At 47.7% G+C, this 18,116-nt stretch overlaps 1 protein-coding gene across 3 annotated transcripts in view; it reads right to left on the bottom strand.

Annotated features, from left to right (window-relative positions):
* SGPL1 (sphingosine-1-phosphate lyase 1) overlaps positions 1 to 18,116 on the bottom strand; it is a 38,279-nt gene that overhangs the window by 12,514 nt on the left and 7,649 nt on the right. The window contains exons 1-6 of one of the 3 annotated variants that reach the window (XM_040564614.1): positions 17,257 to 17,889; positions 9,680 to 9,845; positions 7,764 to 7,831; positions 5,707 to 5,854; positions 4,048 to 4,127; positions 2,354 to 2,482 (exon numbers count right to left, since the gene is read on the bottom strand). In XM_040564614.1, the coding sequence (XP_040420548.1) occupies positions 2,354 to 2,482; positions 4,048 to 4,127; positions 5,707 to 5,854; positions 7,764 to 7,831; positions 9,680 to 9,845; positions 17,257 to 17,259 (594 nt within the window). In that variant the 5' untranslated portion in view covers positions 17,260 to 17,889. Of the gene's footprint in view, positions 1 to 2,353; positions 2,483 to 4,047; positions 4,128 to 5,706; positions 5,855 to 7,763; positions 7,832 to 9,679; positions 9,846 to 10,146; positions 10,356 to 17,256; positions 17,890 to 18,116 lie in introns of those variants that run through there. The other 2 variants (XM_040564615.1, XM_040564616.1) reach the window with 2 other exon arrangements.

Genomic DNA, 18,116 nt, shown 5'->3' on the forward strand with positions numbered 1-18,116 from the left:
TAGTTTACAGCACTGCAAAAGTTGAATTAAGTGAAGCAGGAGCCTTCTCACTAGAAAAAGCCAGCAGCACCTGCTGAACAGATCAATTTGGAGATAAAAGTAACTCGCAGCACTACACCCGCCCTGGTTTGGCCATCTGTATTTCACAGCCTCGCTGGGTACCAAAGCATAACTGTGGCAGTCCGAGCTACCAATTACAGCAAGGCCTTTCAGAGACAAAGAATAGCTGCAGTTTGGAGAAAACGCTCTTTTTAAATGGCTTTGTTACCGTGCAAACCTCCAGAAATCATTCTGAAATGCTAACTCTGTTTCGGGGAGAAGAAAATAAAAGAAGTCTTTGAGCCCAAGTGCTTAAAGAGCAAGTGAGCTGTTATCTCCTCCCACATCTCTCCAACAACTGCCAGCTCCTCTGGACGCTCAGACAGGAAGGGCAACGCAGGAGGAAGGTAAAAAGTCCACTGGAGAGACTCATTTGGACAAGATAATTACAGGGGTGCAATTAATCCTCTGCTTCCACCCAATCACCTTTTCAGCCCTCCCTCTGACCCTACAAATTTGCCTGCTCAACCAGCTAGAGGCTAACTTCATGGCAGGTTGCACGCTTCCCCATTCACTGCTTCTGCTTGACTCAGCTGCGGCTCTGCAGCATGATCCTCTGAAGGGAGGGGAAGAGGAAGCAGCAGAGGGAAAAGTGGGATTCCCCAGAGAGTCTGCAGGTCTCACATTGGCTGTGATCACTGTCTGATTGTTTGGGGGCTTTATTTTTTTTCTTTTTACTGTTCTGAATTTCTCCTCCCACACAGTTCTACTTCCAGGCTTCAGTGGAAGCACCCAGGGGGCCAAGGTTGACACTTTTACAACACGCACCCTACATAACGAAAGCTGAACTCGCACTGCCGACTTCCGCAAGCAAAGTTCTCCAGCCACATGATAAGTGTCACAGAGCTATCTATTTGACTTGCATCAATCAGCTTCTCAGGTATTGATAAAGACAAGTTTTAACAGCCTCCTGCCCCCTCCACAGACAGTCTCAGCACAGCAAGTCAGCAAGAAGAGGTCAGATTATTTTTAGATGCCAGGGGACACGCTGCTTCTCCAGGCTCAAGGGTGGCACCAGGAATACAGTCCCTCCCAGCACAGAGGAGGGTTTAGGAACCCTGAACCCAAGGAGACGGCTCAGGTCACCAGGTGCAACCTCCTGCTGTCGAAGGCAATCACATCTTACATTACTGCACAATCAAGTTCCATCTTCAGTCCAGATGGAGTTTGGTCGCAACTAGTCCTACCGTAAGGCTATTCTACCTACCTCCTCACACAACCAAGCTCCCAACGGGCAGATTAAGCCTATTCAGTGCCAGTTCACCCCATAAACCCATGTTAACACTGCCTTCCCACATCAATCTTAAGCCTTTGCAGGCCTTCCACCTCCCTGGCATGTTTACAGATGCAATCATGTCACACTCAGCCTCTGAAAAGTCTCATCTGGATTCTCCTCACAAGTGGAACTATTACTTTGCAAGTTATTAAGCAGTCTTTGTGTCACAGTTGCATACAAACACCATGCTAGGAGATAAGACCTCGCTGTCCTGTGGCACCACAGACAGGCAGAGAATGCGGCCTGCCTGAGGAACGCAGAATTCCTACCAAAGAGGCAAACCAAGAGAAAGGAGTGCAAGAAGCCATGGCTTATTTATACAGTAATAGCTCACTGTACAACTTGACAGCTTTTGTTCTTTGATGAAATTTGAAAACATCAGTGTAAGGGCACACATTTGGACTCTGACTTTGAATTCTGTGGAGGCTTTAAAATTGGTTTCCACCCTGGTAGGCCACACAAGGCTGGAAAGAGAGCTTTCCAGCTGGAGAGGTGACAGTAAGTGCCATGCCCGCTTGACCACGAATGCTTCAAGCTGCTTGTTGGTGACCAGCCAGCCAGCCTTGTCCTCAGTCTCAGCATTCTGGCAGGCTCACAGATTAAACCTGAGGGGAGCTACTCGAAGTGACGCTGCTCTGTTTGGCATCCCCCACTGACAAGCAGGCAGGCTTCTATGGTACATTACACTGGGTCTCTTTTCCTACCGCCAGCAAGCCTGTCTCATTTAAGGGTGTGAAAAAACAGGTGAAATAAATCATCATTTAAGAACTACTTGGAGTTAAATCATCTCTCATAAAGCTTCCCCGAGAAGAGCAATTACCAACCATCTCCTGGACAGCTATGCTGGCATGGCACCTACCAGAACTGTATACCAGAAAGACCTCAGTCTCAGAGCTGGATGGATAGCAGAAAGTGCATTTCCACTTCGAGTCAGAAGTATCCAAATGCTCACGGGGCACTTGAGCACAAGCTACTTACAGCACCACAAGAGTTGGGGCCCCCGTGGAAGAGAGTACAGGCAATCCTCACTACTTCTGCTTCCATCTTCCTCAGACCAGGGAATATATCCGGATGGAGAGGATTACTCCAGGCAAACTCTTCGTACACCTTCAGAAAACAGAGACAGAAAGTTAGTCCTGCAGGTGAAGCCTTGGATTATCAGTGAAGAGGTCCAGGTTTGGGAACTCACTGTGCACAGTATATAAACAGACTATCTGCAGATCTGCAGTACTTTTTCCTGCTGTGAGTACACACAAGCAGGGAAGCTATGCTGGGGGGGGCGGAGGGGCTGAAATCATTTGTTTTTCTAGAGCATTCTGGCCTCTGGAATGGTTATATAACATAACCTTGTCTTTACAACAAGCAATATTGCTAATGGTTTAGCTATTTTAAAAAGACCACAATTATCTGCCCTTCTTTTGTCCACCAAGTTCAGGTATATATATGCCCTATGATTGCTTTACGCAAAGCAGGCCAGCATGTAGTCGTAAAAAACTTGCTTTGCAGAACTAGTTTGAGTTTAATAGTAAAGAGTAATTCCAAAGCAGCTAGAAAAGCGCAGCTGCCCACCCACTCCGCACCCAAAGTGGCCGTGGAAACCAGTATTTCATGCTCATTCTGCAGCTGCAGGCTCACAGGATAAGGCTGCAACAGGCCAGTTCCAGCCTCCTGCAGCCGCAATCAAAAAGCAACCACAGGGATGTTGAAAGAAATACAGCACAATAAACCAGCGAATAATCAGTACAGGCAGAGGGAATATTTCCACAACACTCAATCCAAGGTGAGGCTCCTCTAGAAAGGCTGCTCTGAGCTTTATGCTTCCCCAGAAGTGGCAAAGAAATGTGAATGGGCAGAAGAAAACAGCAATAGCAACCACCCAACAGAGCTCATTACTACTGGTATAAAAGCTGTTCTCAGGAGCAAGGCCAGGTTTCCCTTTCTAGTAAAAAAAAAAAAAAAACAACCTCTTGCAGTAGATGTACTTAAAAACAGACCTTTGGGCTGTTTAGTTTTCTTCTTTCCCCAGCATTCTCAAAGGAAGAAGTTCCAGACTAGGTAAACAGACCTAACAAAGACTCTACTGAAGCATGCCAGTGCCCCATTGTTGCATGATTTGGACTGCACGGTAATGCCAAACATTTTACAAACTACTTTTTTCTTTTTGCTTAAAGCAAGACCAATCCTGTTTTGCTTCATCAAGCTGTTCCAAAGCTAAAGTCCTCCAGTAACCCCAAAGCAGGGCAGCCAAGGGTGCTTTCACTCCAGCCTACAGCAACTACACCTGTCAGGGGGCTTGCTGAAGCTATCTATGGCAATTTTATGCCTCTTATCATTCCCCAAAATAAAAGGTCAGTACCAGCCTCCAATTCACTTGTACTCAGCTTCTTACCTTCGTACTCAAAACAACATCTTATCCGATTGGATTCTAGTTATCTCTACAGTGTTTTCAGTGACCGCCACTTGGCCAATTTTGCAATGCTCCAACACTTTGCTAATAACTCCCCTTCCACCTACATACACCCTAGGCTCTGTCCTCAGAGTTGGGCAATCTCAGCTTCAGATCCTCCCTATTTATCTTGAAAGATGCTGGAATATTGTTGAGGGGTTTCTGGTCACCCTGAAGTTGCTAAAAATATGTGCAAAGATGCCAAGTTAGACTGCTGGCACTTCACCTTCACGAGCAGACGGGTGAGTTTCTCTTCACCGCTGTACACAGTCCCAGAGACTTTCCCATCCTCCCAACGTATGTCTCCTGAAAGAGAAGAGAGGAGCACACTGGTTGCAAACACAGCCATTCCCAAAAAGCATGCAGAAGAACAAAGAAGTCCCCCCTAGCAGTTCTACAGATAAGGGTTTTGCTTTTGGGCTTCACTGAGGAGAAGCAAGTATGATTTTTGTACCAGAGAGATAACTCCCTGCAATGCTATGCCTCCGGCAGCTTGTGTCCCATAAACTTAGCAAACTGCAAGGAAATGATGAATAAAGTGCCAGCACATAAAGAGCTAGCCGCAGCAAGCAGTTATATTAATACATAACCCACCTAATCCCCACTCACCCTCCCCAAATCGCTGTCCACACAGCCCAACTCTCATCACTAAAGTTACAGTCACATCCAAAGAGCACCCATCACACCACTGAGATGGAAAGGTCAAGGTTGCATTGCTAAAATCTACAACATGGGATTCTTCAGTTAAATTTTACCTAAAACTAAATGCCACTGAGGCATTAACAAATCAGAGCAGGTGGGTGGAACAGCATCAGCGGGAACCCCACTTAACAGCATTTCAACCCTCTTAACCAGGTTAGTTTCTGCCTCTAAACACCCAGAGTATTTCCACCTGTATGGTTATATGCTCCCTCTCCAAACTGTTAGACTCCTGCACAAAACTCGATGGCATCAGCTTCACAAGCATACATAAGGTGAACACAGTCACAATCCAACCCTCATTTCCAAGTAACTTCCACAGAAAACTGCACATGTGTGGGAAGGAGGGGACACAAAAATGAAAAACGAAGGAAAAGCCCAGTGAAGGAAGTAATTATTATGAGGGAAAACACAAGACAGAAGACAGACACAGAAAGCAGCACAAACAACATAAAAGTAGAAAAAAAGGAAGCTGCTACGGCATACTCTGTTCCTGAATTTGGAGTAGATGCACTGTTCTAGCAGAAAATCCCAAGCTTTTATCAGATTGGAGATAGGAACGGGTCAGTCATATATTCTCTGGACAGCAAGTCACCCGAATTTGCTCATTAGAATTAACAGGATGTGAATCAGCATGGAGATATTTACACCAGGGAGGCAACTCAAATTAACTTTCAGACAGTGCTTATGTGGACTCGAGCCAAGAGGACATCATCGTGGCTTTGCCTTGCCTGAGTGGCATTTTCAAGATGCAAACCACTGGTTTTGATTAAAGTGACTTTTGGAAACTCCCTAAAAATACTGTTTGGAAGTCCTTTCTGTTAGGAGCATTCCTCAGGGCTTCACAGAAAATACATTTCTGGTAAAAGCCTAACATCAAGGCAACTGCTCAGAAATGCATTCAAAAAGCTTACTCTGTATTTTTCTTCTCATCTCTCCCATCAGTCAGTATTAAACTCTTGGGAAAGAAAGGGAATTTCAATGTAAATACCCAAATACAGCAGTAGACATTGTGAATACTGACTTTAATCACCTCCAAAAGGAAAACAGGCAAGTGAAGAACATCAGCAGAGCAATATTTAAGATCAAACTGAGAGCAGGCATCATTAGATCTCATTTAACCAAGTAAGTCTAATGCTGTCTCTGAAACAGACCCACCTTTGCTAGGGCACAGACTCAGTCATACCTTTTGAGCTGTACTCTTTCATCTTCTGTAGTACTTCAGGCTGGCTCATGCCTTGTTCCGGCAGCGCTTTGATATAATCTTTTTCATCTTTCAGGAAGGATAAACTGGAAGTGACATCATTCAAGGCCTCATCAATCTTCTTTTGAATCTAAAAAGAACGGAAAAGCCTATCAACAAAGGTGCTGGCCAGATCATAATTGTTCAACACGTGTGAGATCGAACTCGCTGGCTACCTCCAAACCAGTGAGCAGAACAGGTAGGAACTGTTTCAGCTGTACCACCAGGCAGTTAACTCTCCCTTCCCACTAACTTCTCCCACCAAAAACAAGCTGCCCTTCTCCAAAACGCCTCCTGGAATGGACACTTATGCACTAGTCTCTAAACCACTCCGGGAAGCAGCTAAGGGAGTGTGCTAGCTGGCACAGCCCAAAATTGAGCCAAGTAACTGGGATGGATGACTGCAGAATGGGCCACTGCTCAGCTGTGTTTCATTTAACAGCACAGACACCACCACATTCAAAGAGAAATGGTACTCTTTGAGCACTGATAATGGGTACTGATGAGCAGTGGGAACTTGGAGCACCTTCAATAGCTGAGAAAGCAAAGCTTAAGGCAAAAACATTTCATTTTTATCCACCAAACCTTTTTAAGTCGCAGTCCGTAATTTATATAAGTCTTCAGATTCATTATATTTCATACCTTGTCTTGTCTGCCGTCACATACACAGTTTAGAGAATCACGAAAACAGAAACATTAAAGAAATCTCCCTTACAGGCACAGTTAAGAGATTTCTCTCTTCCTGCTCACACCCCACATGCAGCAGGCCCAGACTCCCTCTCAGAAAACCTTTCAAAGCAGACACTCTTCTTCCAGACAACATAGGTGTTGGGATGTTATCAGCCTTAAAGACTTTTGGACATTGGATCGCCTCAAAGTCAAGGCCTCCCGTAAGCAACTGATAGGTTATCAGCCTACCAAAGAGTGGGAACAGCACACAGGTAGGGCACGTCGGGAGCTTTACAGTGCTAGCCCTGAGAAGGTAAGCCTGGACAAAACAGAGGGACCCAGGAGATGTCCTCGCCTAAGGGACAGACAACAAATATAAGCAGAGGAGAGCTAGTAATTACTTCATCTGATCAATGGCTACTCGAGCCAGAAGGTAAAAATTGGGACACACGAAATGAAGGGGAGATGCTATTCCTTACAGAGGGCTTGGGGAGAAACTTGATAACTGCATCCATATCGAGGTCAAAAGGAAAAAGTTCCTCTTTACTACTTCCATCTGATAAAGTTGCCTACAACAGACCCAGCACCCCCCCACACCCCACCAATTCAACGTGCAAAGCTGCCTACGCGTCAAGCAGAAAGGGCAATCGAGTACGATACCATCACGTACCAGGTAAAAGAAACCAAGCTGTGCATTTCTTGAGCATTAAGTTGTTAACGTGCTAAGACTTGCTGACATTTGTAGTTTCAAGTTTTTAAGTAAAAAAACATCTCCTAGACACTAAAGCCTGTCTCATTTTAATGATTACACAAGCTTCTGATATCGCTGTGCTATAATGCTAACTATGCTAACAGATAGGAGCTCTGAACTAATTGTGGCCAGTCATCGATTAAAACAATTATCCTTCCATGTTGCACAACAGACGCCTGGCTATCTCACACTTGTTCAAGACATTGTTCCAGAACAACTCAAGTTCATCGTGTCCTCGTCTTCCACGAATCAAGTTATTTTCTTGAAATCTAACAAGGAGGAAACACCATTGGAAAATTCTGCCACTGCACAACTCTGCTGCTGGATTCACTGATACTTGGTGTAAAAAAAAAAAAAAAAGTGGTACTTTATCAGAGCAAAACTACTATAAAAAAAGACTAGGTAGAAGTTATCTTTCATTAACCAGGCGGCAGCAGATCCAGATCTATACCTTTGGATCATTATGATTACAGTGACATGACAGCAAAGAGGCGCAGAACTGTAGGTTCTCCGAGACACAGCTACACAGGCTAAAACAAGGGCTTGGGATAACAGTACAAACAGCTGCTCAAATACTTACTATAGCCCCAACAAATGGCATTCTTCTCAGTAGTTTAAAGAACTGTTTTTTAATTCGGGATGTTAAACCTGAAAGACAAGAGTCAGAAGTTAACCTAACATGACTCAACAAACTAAAAACTGACTCGGAGCACAATACTTCCACCCCAACCCATGACAGGCTTGGTATTTCTGATGCAGGCTAAAGTAACAGTCACGAAGGGGATGTGGAGAGACAGAGCAGTGCATCAGAAAGCAGACAGGCCAGGCTGCAAAAGGAACTGGTTTGCACAACAGCAGCCATCGTCTATCAGAATCAGTGATTTGACTCATTTTCCTACTTTGTTCCTAAGGCCACCAAGTAAAGTCATACAAACTAAAAAGGCTAAAATCTTTCCAAACGAGGCATAAGGAAGGCCAGCACCTGCCTGAATGGGAACTTGCACCCACACATGGAATTTTACAAGGAGAGGGAGTTTGGATTTGCTACAGACAAGGTCTCCAGCAAAAAGGTAAAAGCTTGTTGAAATTTTTTTCTGCATCTTGAAACCAGGATAGTACAACATGAAAACGTTCAGCAACATGAACCAGGCTCCCAGGCCATGGGGAAAGAAGGGATGGAGGGGAGGACATGGTGTCACCTCCGTGGCACCACACTCTCCCTCTGTCCCTGAGAACCCACTGATGGCAAACACCAGAAAACTCCCGGGGTAACTTTAAAGGCAGGAATGCACGCGGGATGACAGAGCTGCTTTATAGCCACTAAGTCCTCCAGCCGTTTCAGCCAAGCACCAGTCACAAGACACTTTCACCAGGAAACAGCTAAACAAGCTTTAAAAGAAAAATCAACCATTTTAGGACTTCCCAATCTTATCTACAGCATCAGCCTTTTTCCCCCCATTTTATGTATACTTCAGATATATTTTGAAAAGCTGCAGGAGGACAGTAAGTGCAGTCTGGCACATTCTGTAGCAAATATTTGTCAGCACTCTGAAAATAACTTTTCTGTTGCACATTTGTGTGCAAACTGTTTAATTACTAACATCCACACTGAGGGGAAAAATAAATCGCTGAAATATTCAGACAGCCTAATTAGACTTCATAATAATTAGTCAATATTTTAAAAATACTGTGCAGCAGTACAAACATTAGCCAAGAACCTATACTGGGCACACGTTCCCACTATTCACTTACTCTTGCCTTTCAAAAAAAGCCTGTCTGAGGAGCAGAGAGGCACAGACGCTAATTAAAAACTCTGCTGTTTTTAACAAAAATAAGCATAACCCTGAGGCCTGAGGGATCTGCAAAGCACTGTTCTCCTCCAAGGGCAAGGCAGTTATCCCTGACAACCACGCAGAGCCAGAAGATATTGCAGGTTCATCAGAAGAGGTCCCACTGAAGAGCTGCCGATATCAGAAATCGCTCAAAGTAGGGACAGGCTCAAAAAAAAAAAAAAAGCAGCACAACCACACAATTATATTGGACCTCCTGTGGATGAAACATGTTTCCAGCACCAAACTAAAAGCCTGTTTTCTCCCCCAGGAAGGGAAGCAATCAAGAGCAAAAGCAACCCAGACACTTTGTTAGTGACTGAGCTCCCAGGACCCCAGCTCTTGGATCGACTTCCCCAGGTTTTGAGCAAGGGAGTGTTGTGATGAGTAAAGGGCCTACCCAGAAGCAGAAGGGAGACCGAAGGAACGGAAGGAGATGCAGGCACATTCCAGGCTGGCCTGCCACACCCTCTGCAGGAATGGGGATGTTTCACTGCTTACCCAGGCCCTGACCCTAATTCGGAATAGGGTTTTGTCAATCCTGGTTGACAGCAGAAGGCATGTTTTAACAGATGCTCAGTCTCTTTTTGCCCCTTTCCCCCCACTACCCGAGAAAAACTGTCCCCTCTCCCTTCCCACAAAGGGAAGACCCATTTTAAATACTTACTCTCGGGCTGGAAGAGGAAGCCATGCAGCCATACGGCTAAAAGCGTAGAAGAAAAGGTCAACCCAACTAACTGCCAGGGCTCCAGCCCATCGCAGCAGGCGTTCACAAAGCCCGTTGCAGTCTCCCAGTACACCTGCAGAATTTCCTTGTAGGTAGAAATGGCATCCTACACCAAGGGAAACGAGACAGGCATTAAGAAAAGCTCAAACACACACCAACAGGGCATCAAAAGTGCTCGAATGACAGAATTCCCCTCCGCTGGAGTCTTTTGAGGTGTTTTTCAGCACACAGACCCCTCTTGCTTTCCCTAATGCCTGTGAAAGGAACAGGTAGGGCACGTTGTCACTCATTTCCAATTAAAAACCACTGATAAAAACACATCCTTAGAGACTTCAGAGAGAAGAGCCACTGGCAGACGAGCAGGATGCTCAAGCTTCACGGTCCCAAGACGCACCACCAGATCTTACCATGGCCCAAGAGAAGCAGCTGTGTTATCCACAATATTCCTCTTCCCAAGGAATTATCTGCTCAGGTGGCAAGGGAAGACTGAGCTACCACCGTTCACCACGTACCACCAGAACAGGGCTATTTAAGTACCTAGAGCTGGATTTTTTTTTAAGATGTGAGTACTCAGCAACTCCTCAGGGCTGAGATCTAATTATTGCATTCCTTACAGAGGAAGGACAGCAGAGGCAAACGCTACTGGAAGAAAAGAACACCAGAAAACTGTGATGCAATCATAATTACAATATTAAATTAGCAATCACTGCCAGGACAGAGCCCAAGCACCTACTAATCAATAGCTTCCAAGCACGCCATCTTCAAGCCTAGGAGAACAGGGTGGGGACAACAGGATGCATGCAAGGGGGAAAGGTCATTTCCCCAAAACAGGGGGGCTCCAAAACAATTTTCTGTGGGGAATCTAGTGTTCTAGGGATGAGAATGATCCAGGTAGTCACACCTCGTTGGGTGCTACAACCAGATAAAAGTATTTTGGAATCTTCTTCAGCCCCCAAAGCACTCTGCCCAAGCCTCCTCCCAAACCGTGTTCCCCAGTTTTGCTGGAGGGCCGTCCAGGGGAATGTCCAGCACTACAAAAGAGAAATACAAATCCTTGATACTTACACTGTCAGAACCTTGGTGGGTTTGGAGTGGCTTACAAAGATGGATAAACCACTAAGGTAATAGTTGCTACAACTTCCTTCTCAGCACCCTGCACAGATCTCACTTCTGGGGCAAGTTACCAACAGAAGCAGCATTTAGTTGTTTTTTTGGGGTCCCCCTTAGGGGTGGCACATCACTTCCAACACAACGGGAAAGGCTACCAGCAGCTTAAAAAGGCCAAGTGCTTCCAAACAGCCAGAGGAGAAAGGCAGGATGCCTCACAAAGCACTAATGAGCAATCACTGCTTTGGAAAAGCAGTAAAATACACGTGAGAGGATTGAAAAAACACTAAAGCAACCCAAATGTAAGGCTAAAACAAAAAATCTGTCAAACAAGAGTGCCGGCCCACTGCAGAGGAGTATCATCACCCTTACCCCAGCACAGGGTGAAGGAGAGGGACTGAACAGGGCAAAGCCACGGGGAGGAGCAGCCCCGAGAAGCCCAATTAGCAACCGTTTGCTGGGCAAAGGGCAGTTTAAGAACACACCAGCCACTTCTGCCCGAAAAAAGGCAGCCACACAACCCGCCGCAATTAGGCCACGGCTAGTGTACGCCCAGCCCTCCAATTCCGGCACCACGAAGACGATTTAACGGGTGCATTTAGGGGAAGGTCTGCCTTTTCCGCTAACCAGAGGGACTTCTCAAGTTTCAGCAAGGCTGCACAGCTTTCTGGGAGCAATCCCTGCAAAGGAGTGCTTAACCAACAGGGACAACCTGCCCTGTAAACGCAGGCTGCTCGACTCCAAACTCGCTGCAGACATCCCCGTGCTTCGCTCGGGATCATCTGAAAGCTGTGACACTCCAGGATGCAGCTGCACAACCCTGTTTCCTCATCACTGTCATCAGGAAAAAAAAGAAAAGAGGCTCAGGTTTGTAATGAAGGCATCACGGCAACACACACGCTGACCCATCTGCTTTCTGCTCTGCCTGCTGCAAATACAAGGCAACATGCCTCAGCTAACTTTTACGTTACTGGGATGTAAAACAAAATATTTTACCTTAAGTATGCACCGAGGCAAAAGCACGCGCACCAGCACTGCTATTTGGTAACCCAACGATGCTACCAAGCTTTGAACAAACAAGAAAAGATCTGTGATGTTAATGCTAACCCCAAGAATTTCTTTCTCTTGGGATCACTGCAAAGAATAGTTTGAGAGAGCAAAGCTTTCTCTGTACCTCTCACTTTCTCCTTCAGTCATTTCATACTTACAAGAGTTTAAAGGGCGAGATTGATCGAGTTAGGAGGATACTGAAAAGAAATTAAGACAACTGTGCAAAGTGGCACGGGAAACTGGTTAGCTGTGCAACGGGATTTCTCAGCACTCAGTGATTTTAAAGTGCTTGTTTGCACCCACGTATCCACTAAGACACAAGGCCTCTGTTCTCCGGATTGCTAACTTAATTCCAAAGGTATCATTCAAACATGCCCTGGTTTTATTACCCCCAACAACGCGTGATGGCAGCCTCGTTGCTGCAGCTCCACGTTGCTTCCTTACTTCACAGGGAGGAGGCAGGGGTAATAAATGCCTCCGTTTAGCCCAGCTGTTTTAATTCTTCCCCCTCCGGCTCTGGAAGGGCCCCTCACACTGGAGTCAAAAGGCAGGTTTGGCACCCAGTCTCCAGTCTGGACTCCTGGTGAGACATCACAGCTCCAAGACCAACCTGACTGTCACTTGCTGGGGGTACGGCACCGATTTGAGACCCACCAGCCGTGCCCAGAAAACTCAGGTTCAGCACAGCAGCTGACCACAGAATCTTCTGGGTTGGAAAAGACCAAAATCACCAAGTCAGCCCTCAAGCTGCGTCCCATCACCAACCCGACCGAGCCCCATCACTCAGCCACGTCCCTTACTGCCACGGCGATGACTCCCCGGCTTCATACACGTCCACTCCCCAAGGACACGGGCATTTCGCAGTTATTTCCTAACTGAGCTCAGCCAGAAGAAATGTTGGCCACGTGCAATAAGCAGAGATGCAGTTTCAGCTCTGTGGGATTAGAACATCCCTTCGCCCCTGCCATTACCACTTCCCCAGCTGGGCTAAAGACACTGAGCTGGCCTGATTTTAAGTCAATACACAGGGCAGGATTTCATGTAAGATAATAATCTACTTATTTGTGAAGATATCGAAACAAAAAAGGTTTCCCTTCCCATTACTGGAGAGCAGACAAGTTGGTTTTATGTCCTTAAAAGACCCTTCCCCCCACAAAAGCTTCACCAGACAGGACTATTCCAGAAGTTTAAAAGCCTTACTTATGAGCACACTGAAAAATAAAGGGGAAAACTTCCACTGGAGGATTTATTTCTAATTCTCAGAGCATTACAACAGACCCAGGTATTAGATAAAATACTAATTGCTATCATTAGGACTTGCAGTATTCATTTGTCCTGGTATTAATGCACTCAACAACCCAAGCAGTTTACATGTTGAATTTTTAGCTCTACAGATTAGGAATACATCCTTAGGACTTTACTTCTAAAAGCCATTAGCCAGCTGAGCTGTTCCAGGGATATAGCACTTACACGACTACAAAAGAGGACAAATTAACTGCAGTAATGCTCTTCTGTCCCAGATGATAGAAAAGAAAGAAGGGAAAAATTGCCAAAGCTAATACGAGCAGATTTTGTAGTTTTGCCAGAACAGCATTTCCTTGGCTGAAAGTTAAAGGACTCAAATAAGCCTTAAAAAAAAAAAAAAAAGAGAGAGAGAGAGAGAGAGAGACAGAAAGGCAATATACTGGAGAGCCTCACACTTCTGTTACAAGTGCCTCCCCTTTCTGACACTGTAAAGTGGAAGCACTGTAAAGTTTACCTGTGGGAAGAGTGGGGAAAAGGTCTTATCAGCAGAATCTTCCTTCCCCCAGGACAGTATTTAAAGTGGGAGAGAGAATAAAGGAGTTTTTGAAGGCAAGTTTATTTTAAGTAATAGCATGAATCTTATGCTGACTGTGAGAGGAGGCACTGCTAAGACCAAACCACATCCTCAGCTTTTGGAGTGCGCACACTTCAGTTAGCTGTAAATCAGCCAGTAACAGTATGAACAGCACAGCATTTGTTACCCTGCCTAAATAACCCGCCTGAGCAGGCACCTGGCACCTCCAGCCACCTTCTGGCCTCGGTGCCAAACGCTGAGCGGGGGAAGCCGTGGCTGGATGTCAGCGGTGCCTCCTGCGGACGAGGAAGACCAGCACAGCCTCCTCGCACGCTCCGGCCACGTTCCCAGCCCAGGAATCCTGCCACCAACTCCCCGTGTCCGAAGCCTAACGTTTGGGTTTGCCATTTGTCTTCCCTCGCTGGGACGAAGGTGATGAGCGAGGCGGCGTGCCGTGCGACTCAGCACGTAGTAAATTAAGGGGCACGAAGACCACTCACAGCAACTGTGCTGCCTGGCGAAGCCCGGCGAGGGCAGCGGGCAGAACACACGTGTTGCTGCCACAAAGACGGCTTGCTGAGGTCCCAACCAAAAATATGCTGCAGAAGGACAGCCAATTTGCTTATTTATCACGCACCTAAGGAGGAGGAAGACTTCAATTAGCTGTGCCTGAGCTAGCACCTTGCTGCCGGTGTAAACCCGGCCGCAAAGGGCATGTCGGACCGGCACGACCGCAGAACCGGCTGGGCCACGGCGAACACCAGCCTCCCAGCCTGCAGCCAGGTTCCTACAAGAAAAGGGGTGGTTGAGCAACGCCACCCCTGTCTCAGGGTGCGAGTCACTGCACGCGCAGTGGTTTGGTTCGTGCTTGAGTAACAAACGTGCTCCTGTGTCCCTCCCTGCCACCCCCAGCCCCAGCAGAGGTGACAAACACCTTTACGTAAGCACCAGGCACACGGCATTTGTTAGCCAGCTCCTCATCACAGCCTGAGTTTTTTTTAGCATGTTGCCCCCCACAGAAGACATGGGGACACGAGGTGACAGCAGACAGAATCTCTCAGAAATCAAGAATCGTGAACCTGGAGCCACAAGGGCTGAACTCTGAAAGAAAAACACATTCAGGTCATGCTTATCTCACTGCAACTCTCTGGTACCACCAGCTTCTTCTGGGTCATGTTTTCCACTGCTGCCATACTGAAAGCCTTTTTTTCCCTCTAGTTGGTTGTCTCCCCACCCCCCCCCATACACTGTGTATGGGAAAGGAATGTACACTTACTACCCCACCAGCCCTGAGTTCAAGGGGAGTGGCTAGAGACTGGCTAATTATAGCTTCAGCACAAAAACAAACAAGGCAGCAACTCTGAGTAAGACCGGCAGCACCCCTGGGCTCTACTGCAGAGAGGAAACATAAAACTCTCAAAACAAGATGGAAAAATGCTGATTTGAGGCTCAAAAAAAAAAAGTGTAGTTTTACAAGAGCTCAAGGGACTTTCCAAATGAGGTGCAATTCAGATTTCACATGGGGGCGAGGGAAAAGAGAAAAAAACAACACAAAGAGCAGTTATTGTGAAAAGCCTACCAGTTGCTCCCCTACAAAGCCAAGAAGAAACTAAGCAGTGCTTGAGAAACAGCCTTCCGCTGTGGAGCAACAACATTTAACCCAAAACACACACGAGATGTCACCTCTTGTCCACTCTGCTCTCTACAACAAATGGATTTACAAAAGCAAAGCCTGCACGCCTCGAGGCATGCTCCAGATAGCACAGGTCTCAGATGGGACTGGGTTCACTCAATATAAACCCATTACAGCTCTCCCTGGGGGTCGCTGGCTCCGCAGAGGTGCGGTTTCTGCGAGGAAACATCCTCCCAGCCTCCACAACAACAAGGACGAAAGAAGGGCTCAGTCCTCCCTGGGCTGGGGCTCATCTGGGCACATTTGTTCATTCCTCTGCTTGGCACCCTCTCAGATGCTGATCATGCAGTCCTTTCTGCCTGCCTTCTGGGGAACAAAACGGGTATTTATGTGAAACATTCGGCGAGTAGCTCGGTGCCACGCAGAGGTATGCGAAGCTCTGGAAGATAAAGTCGTGGCGGGGCTGTTTGAAAGCAGCCGATGGCACAGCAATTGTTCTGGGAGCGGGCAGCGGAGAACAAAGGCAGCACAAAGGCAGCACCGAGCCTGGCACGGCTCCCCGGCGGGGTTATGCAAGCAAAACCACCGCTATCAGCGCAAACCAAGCGCCGCTGTCATGGACGAAGGGTCCTTTCCTTCGCCACAGCACTGGATCCTTACCGATCCCAGCAAAGCACCGTGCAAAACCCTTGCTCCTCACATGCCCTTCCTGGTTCATGGCACAATGGGTGCCCCACGAGTGAGGGTGGGCAAAGCAGAGGGAAGATCTCAGCACACAAAGGCTTCCAATAGATGGCGGCCCGCGAATTTCTAGGAAATGTAAATCTTTGCTGCTAAGAGTATCGCAGCCACCCCGCCTGCTGCTACACCACCGAGGAGCCAGACCTCAGATTCATCTCATGGTCTACAGACAGCACTAACACATGCTTCAAAGCCCTTATCGCTGTGCTAACCAGTAAAGGCCATCGCCATTTAGCCACTACACGGAGATTTCCGACGCTAAGGCCGACTCACACGTGGAAGGGAATCTTGTCAGCCTCCTGGAAGCAGGGAATGAGAACAGGTCAAAAACACACAGCTGAAAAAAACGGAGCACAAGCAGGTCAGGCCTTCCGAAACAACCCTCGCTGTGGGGCAGGCTCTGCAATGGGCGAGCACTTTGAAACTGCCCTTTTTTTTTTTTTCCTTGTTGTTTTGGTTTGTTTTTTTTTGCCAGAATGGTGCGGTTGGCACCAGGGGCAAGCGACATCCACAAACCCGTATCCACAGAAATTTTCGGCCCTACCAAAAACCTTTTGCCAACGAGGGTCGCAGCAAGGTTTTGATCACAACCATAGCCAAACTGCTGGTAAATAAACGGGATGATGAGGTTCAATGTAACATCACCAAGGAGCAGAAACAGGCCAGAGAATGGGAGGCGAGGACCGAGGTGTCACCTCCATCAGCAGGGTCAGCAGATCCTCAGGTAGAGGAGAAGCCAAGAACCCTGTGCTTAGGAGGCTAGAAGCGCACAGTGAATGAGGAAAAACGAGATTTTTCCTCACTGAGATAAGAAAGTTCCCAGTGCCAAGCAATCCCTTTTGCTGGGGGCACGGGCAGGATCGCAGCCTCGCGCCACAACTCGGGAGAAACACCGTATTTCAGAGAAAGCTCCAACCCCCAGCACACCACCCCCTGAACCAGCTTTCCCCAAGCCCCCGTCTGCTCCGAGGACCCAAACCCCGAACACACAGCGGCCTTCCAGCCCCGACAACCGGCTGCTCTCCCCCGGGGAGCCCGCTGCGAGGCTCCGCGGCCGGCCCGCCGAGGGACGCTGCCTGCCGGGGGCAGCGGGCGCCCGGCCTCCCCTCAGCTCCCGGTGCCCCGGGGGCAGCGCCGCCCGCCCGGCCCCGGCTCCCCGCCGCTCACCATCGCCGCCGCCGCCGCCTCCTGCTCGGCCGCCGCCGCTCCGGGGCCCGGCCCCGCTCGGCTCCGCCCCAGCCTGGGCCTCCCGCACCACAGCGCCCGCTGCGGGCCGCGCCGGAGAGCAGGGCCCAGGCAGCTCCGCAGGGCGGCCGTGGGGAGCGCCTTAAGTGCCGGGCGACAAGGAGAAAGGGCCGTATCTCCCAGTAATTCCTCACGGAGGAGCCTCAGCCCCTCACGCTGACCGTGTCTGCGCGGCACGCCTTGCTTCCTCAGAGCTGGGCCAAAGCCTGCAGTTATTCGATGCCCTCCAGATCTACGCACTATACATTGGCCTCTCAGGTCACGTTTCCTAACTCAAGGCACTCAGGTTTCTTAAAATGAACTCAAAATCTCCTTAGTCAACAACACAACACAGCCCTGCTGCAAAAGGGGTACATCCAGCAGCTTGCACAGGTTCCTGCATGGCTTTTATAATGTTTGCATTTGACCTCCTGTGCCTTTGTTTCTGCAGGGTTTTGAAAACAGTGCACAAGCATCAGCTCCGGGCATTCCTGGCTAGTGCAAATATTTAACTCTGCTGTATTAAACCATTTCATCAGCTGTCACTGTGCCATCCAAGCTGTCTCTTCACAGACGATGGCATCTTGCATCAGATAGACAGCACTTTTATCTCAAGAAAACTGCCCTCATGGGATTGTTTTTAGAAGTATTCGTAGCTATCAGATGTTCTTTTTAGCAGGAGGGAACAAACAGATCTGTTATTAAACCGCTATCAGATTCACAAAGTAGGTCTTCATCGTGTGCACTTGGCAAGAAAGTCTAAGGCAACTCCAGACATGCTGTACTTGCTGAATCAAAGAGCA

This window comes from Cygnus olor, chromosome 7, assembly GCF_009769625.2.
Source record: "Cygnus olor isolate bCygOlo1 chromosome 7, bCygOlo1.pri.v2, whole genome shotgun sequence".
NCBI lineage: Eukaryota > Metazoa > Chordata > Aves > Anseriformes > Anatidae > Cygnus > Cygnus olor.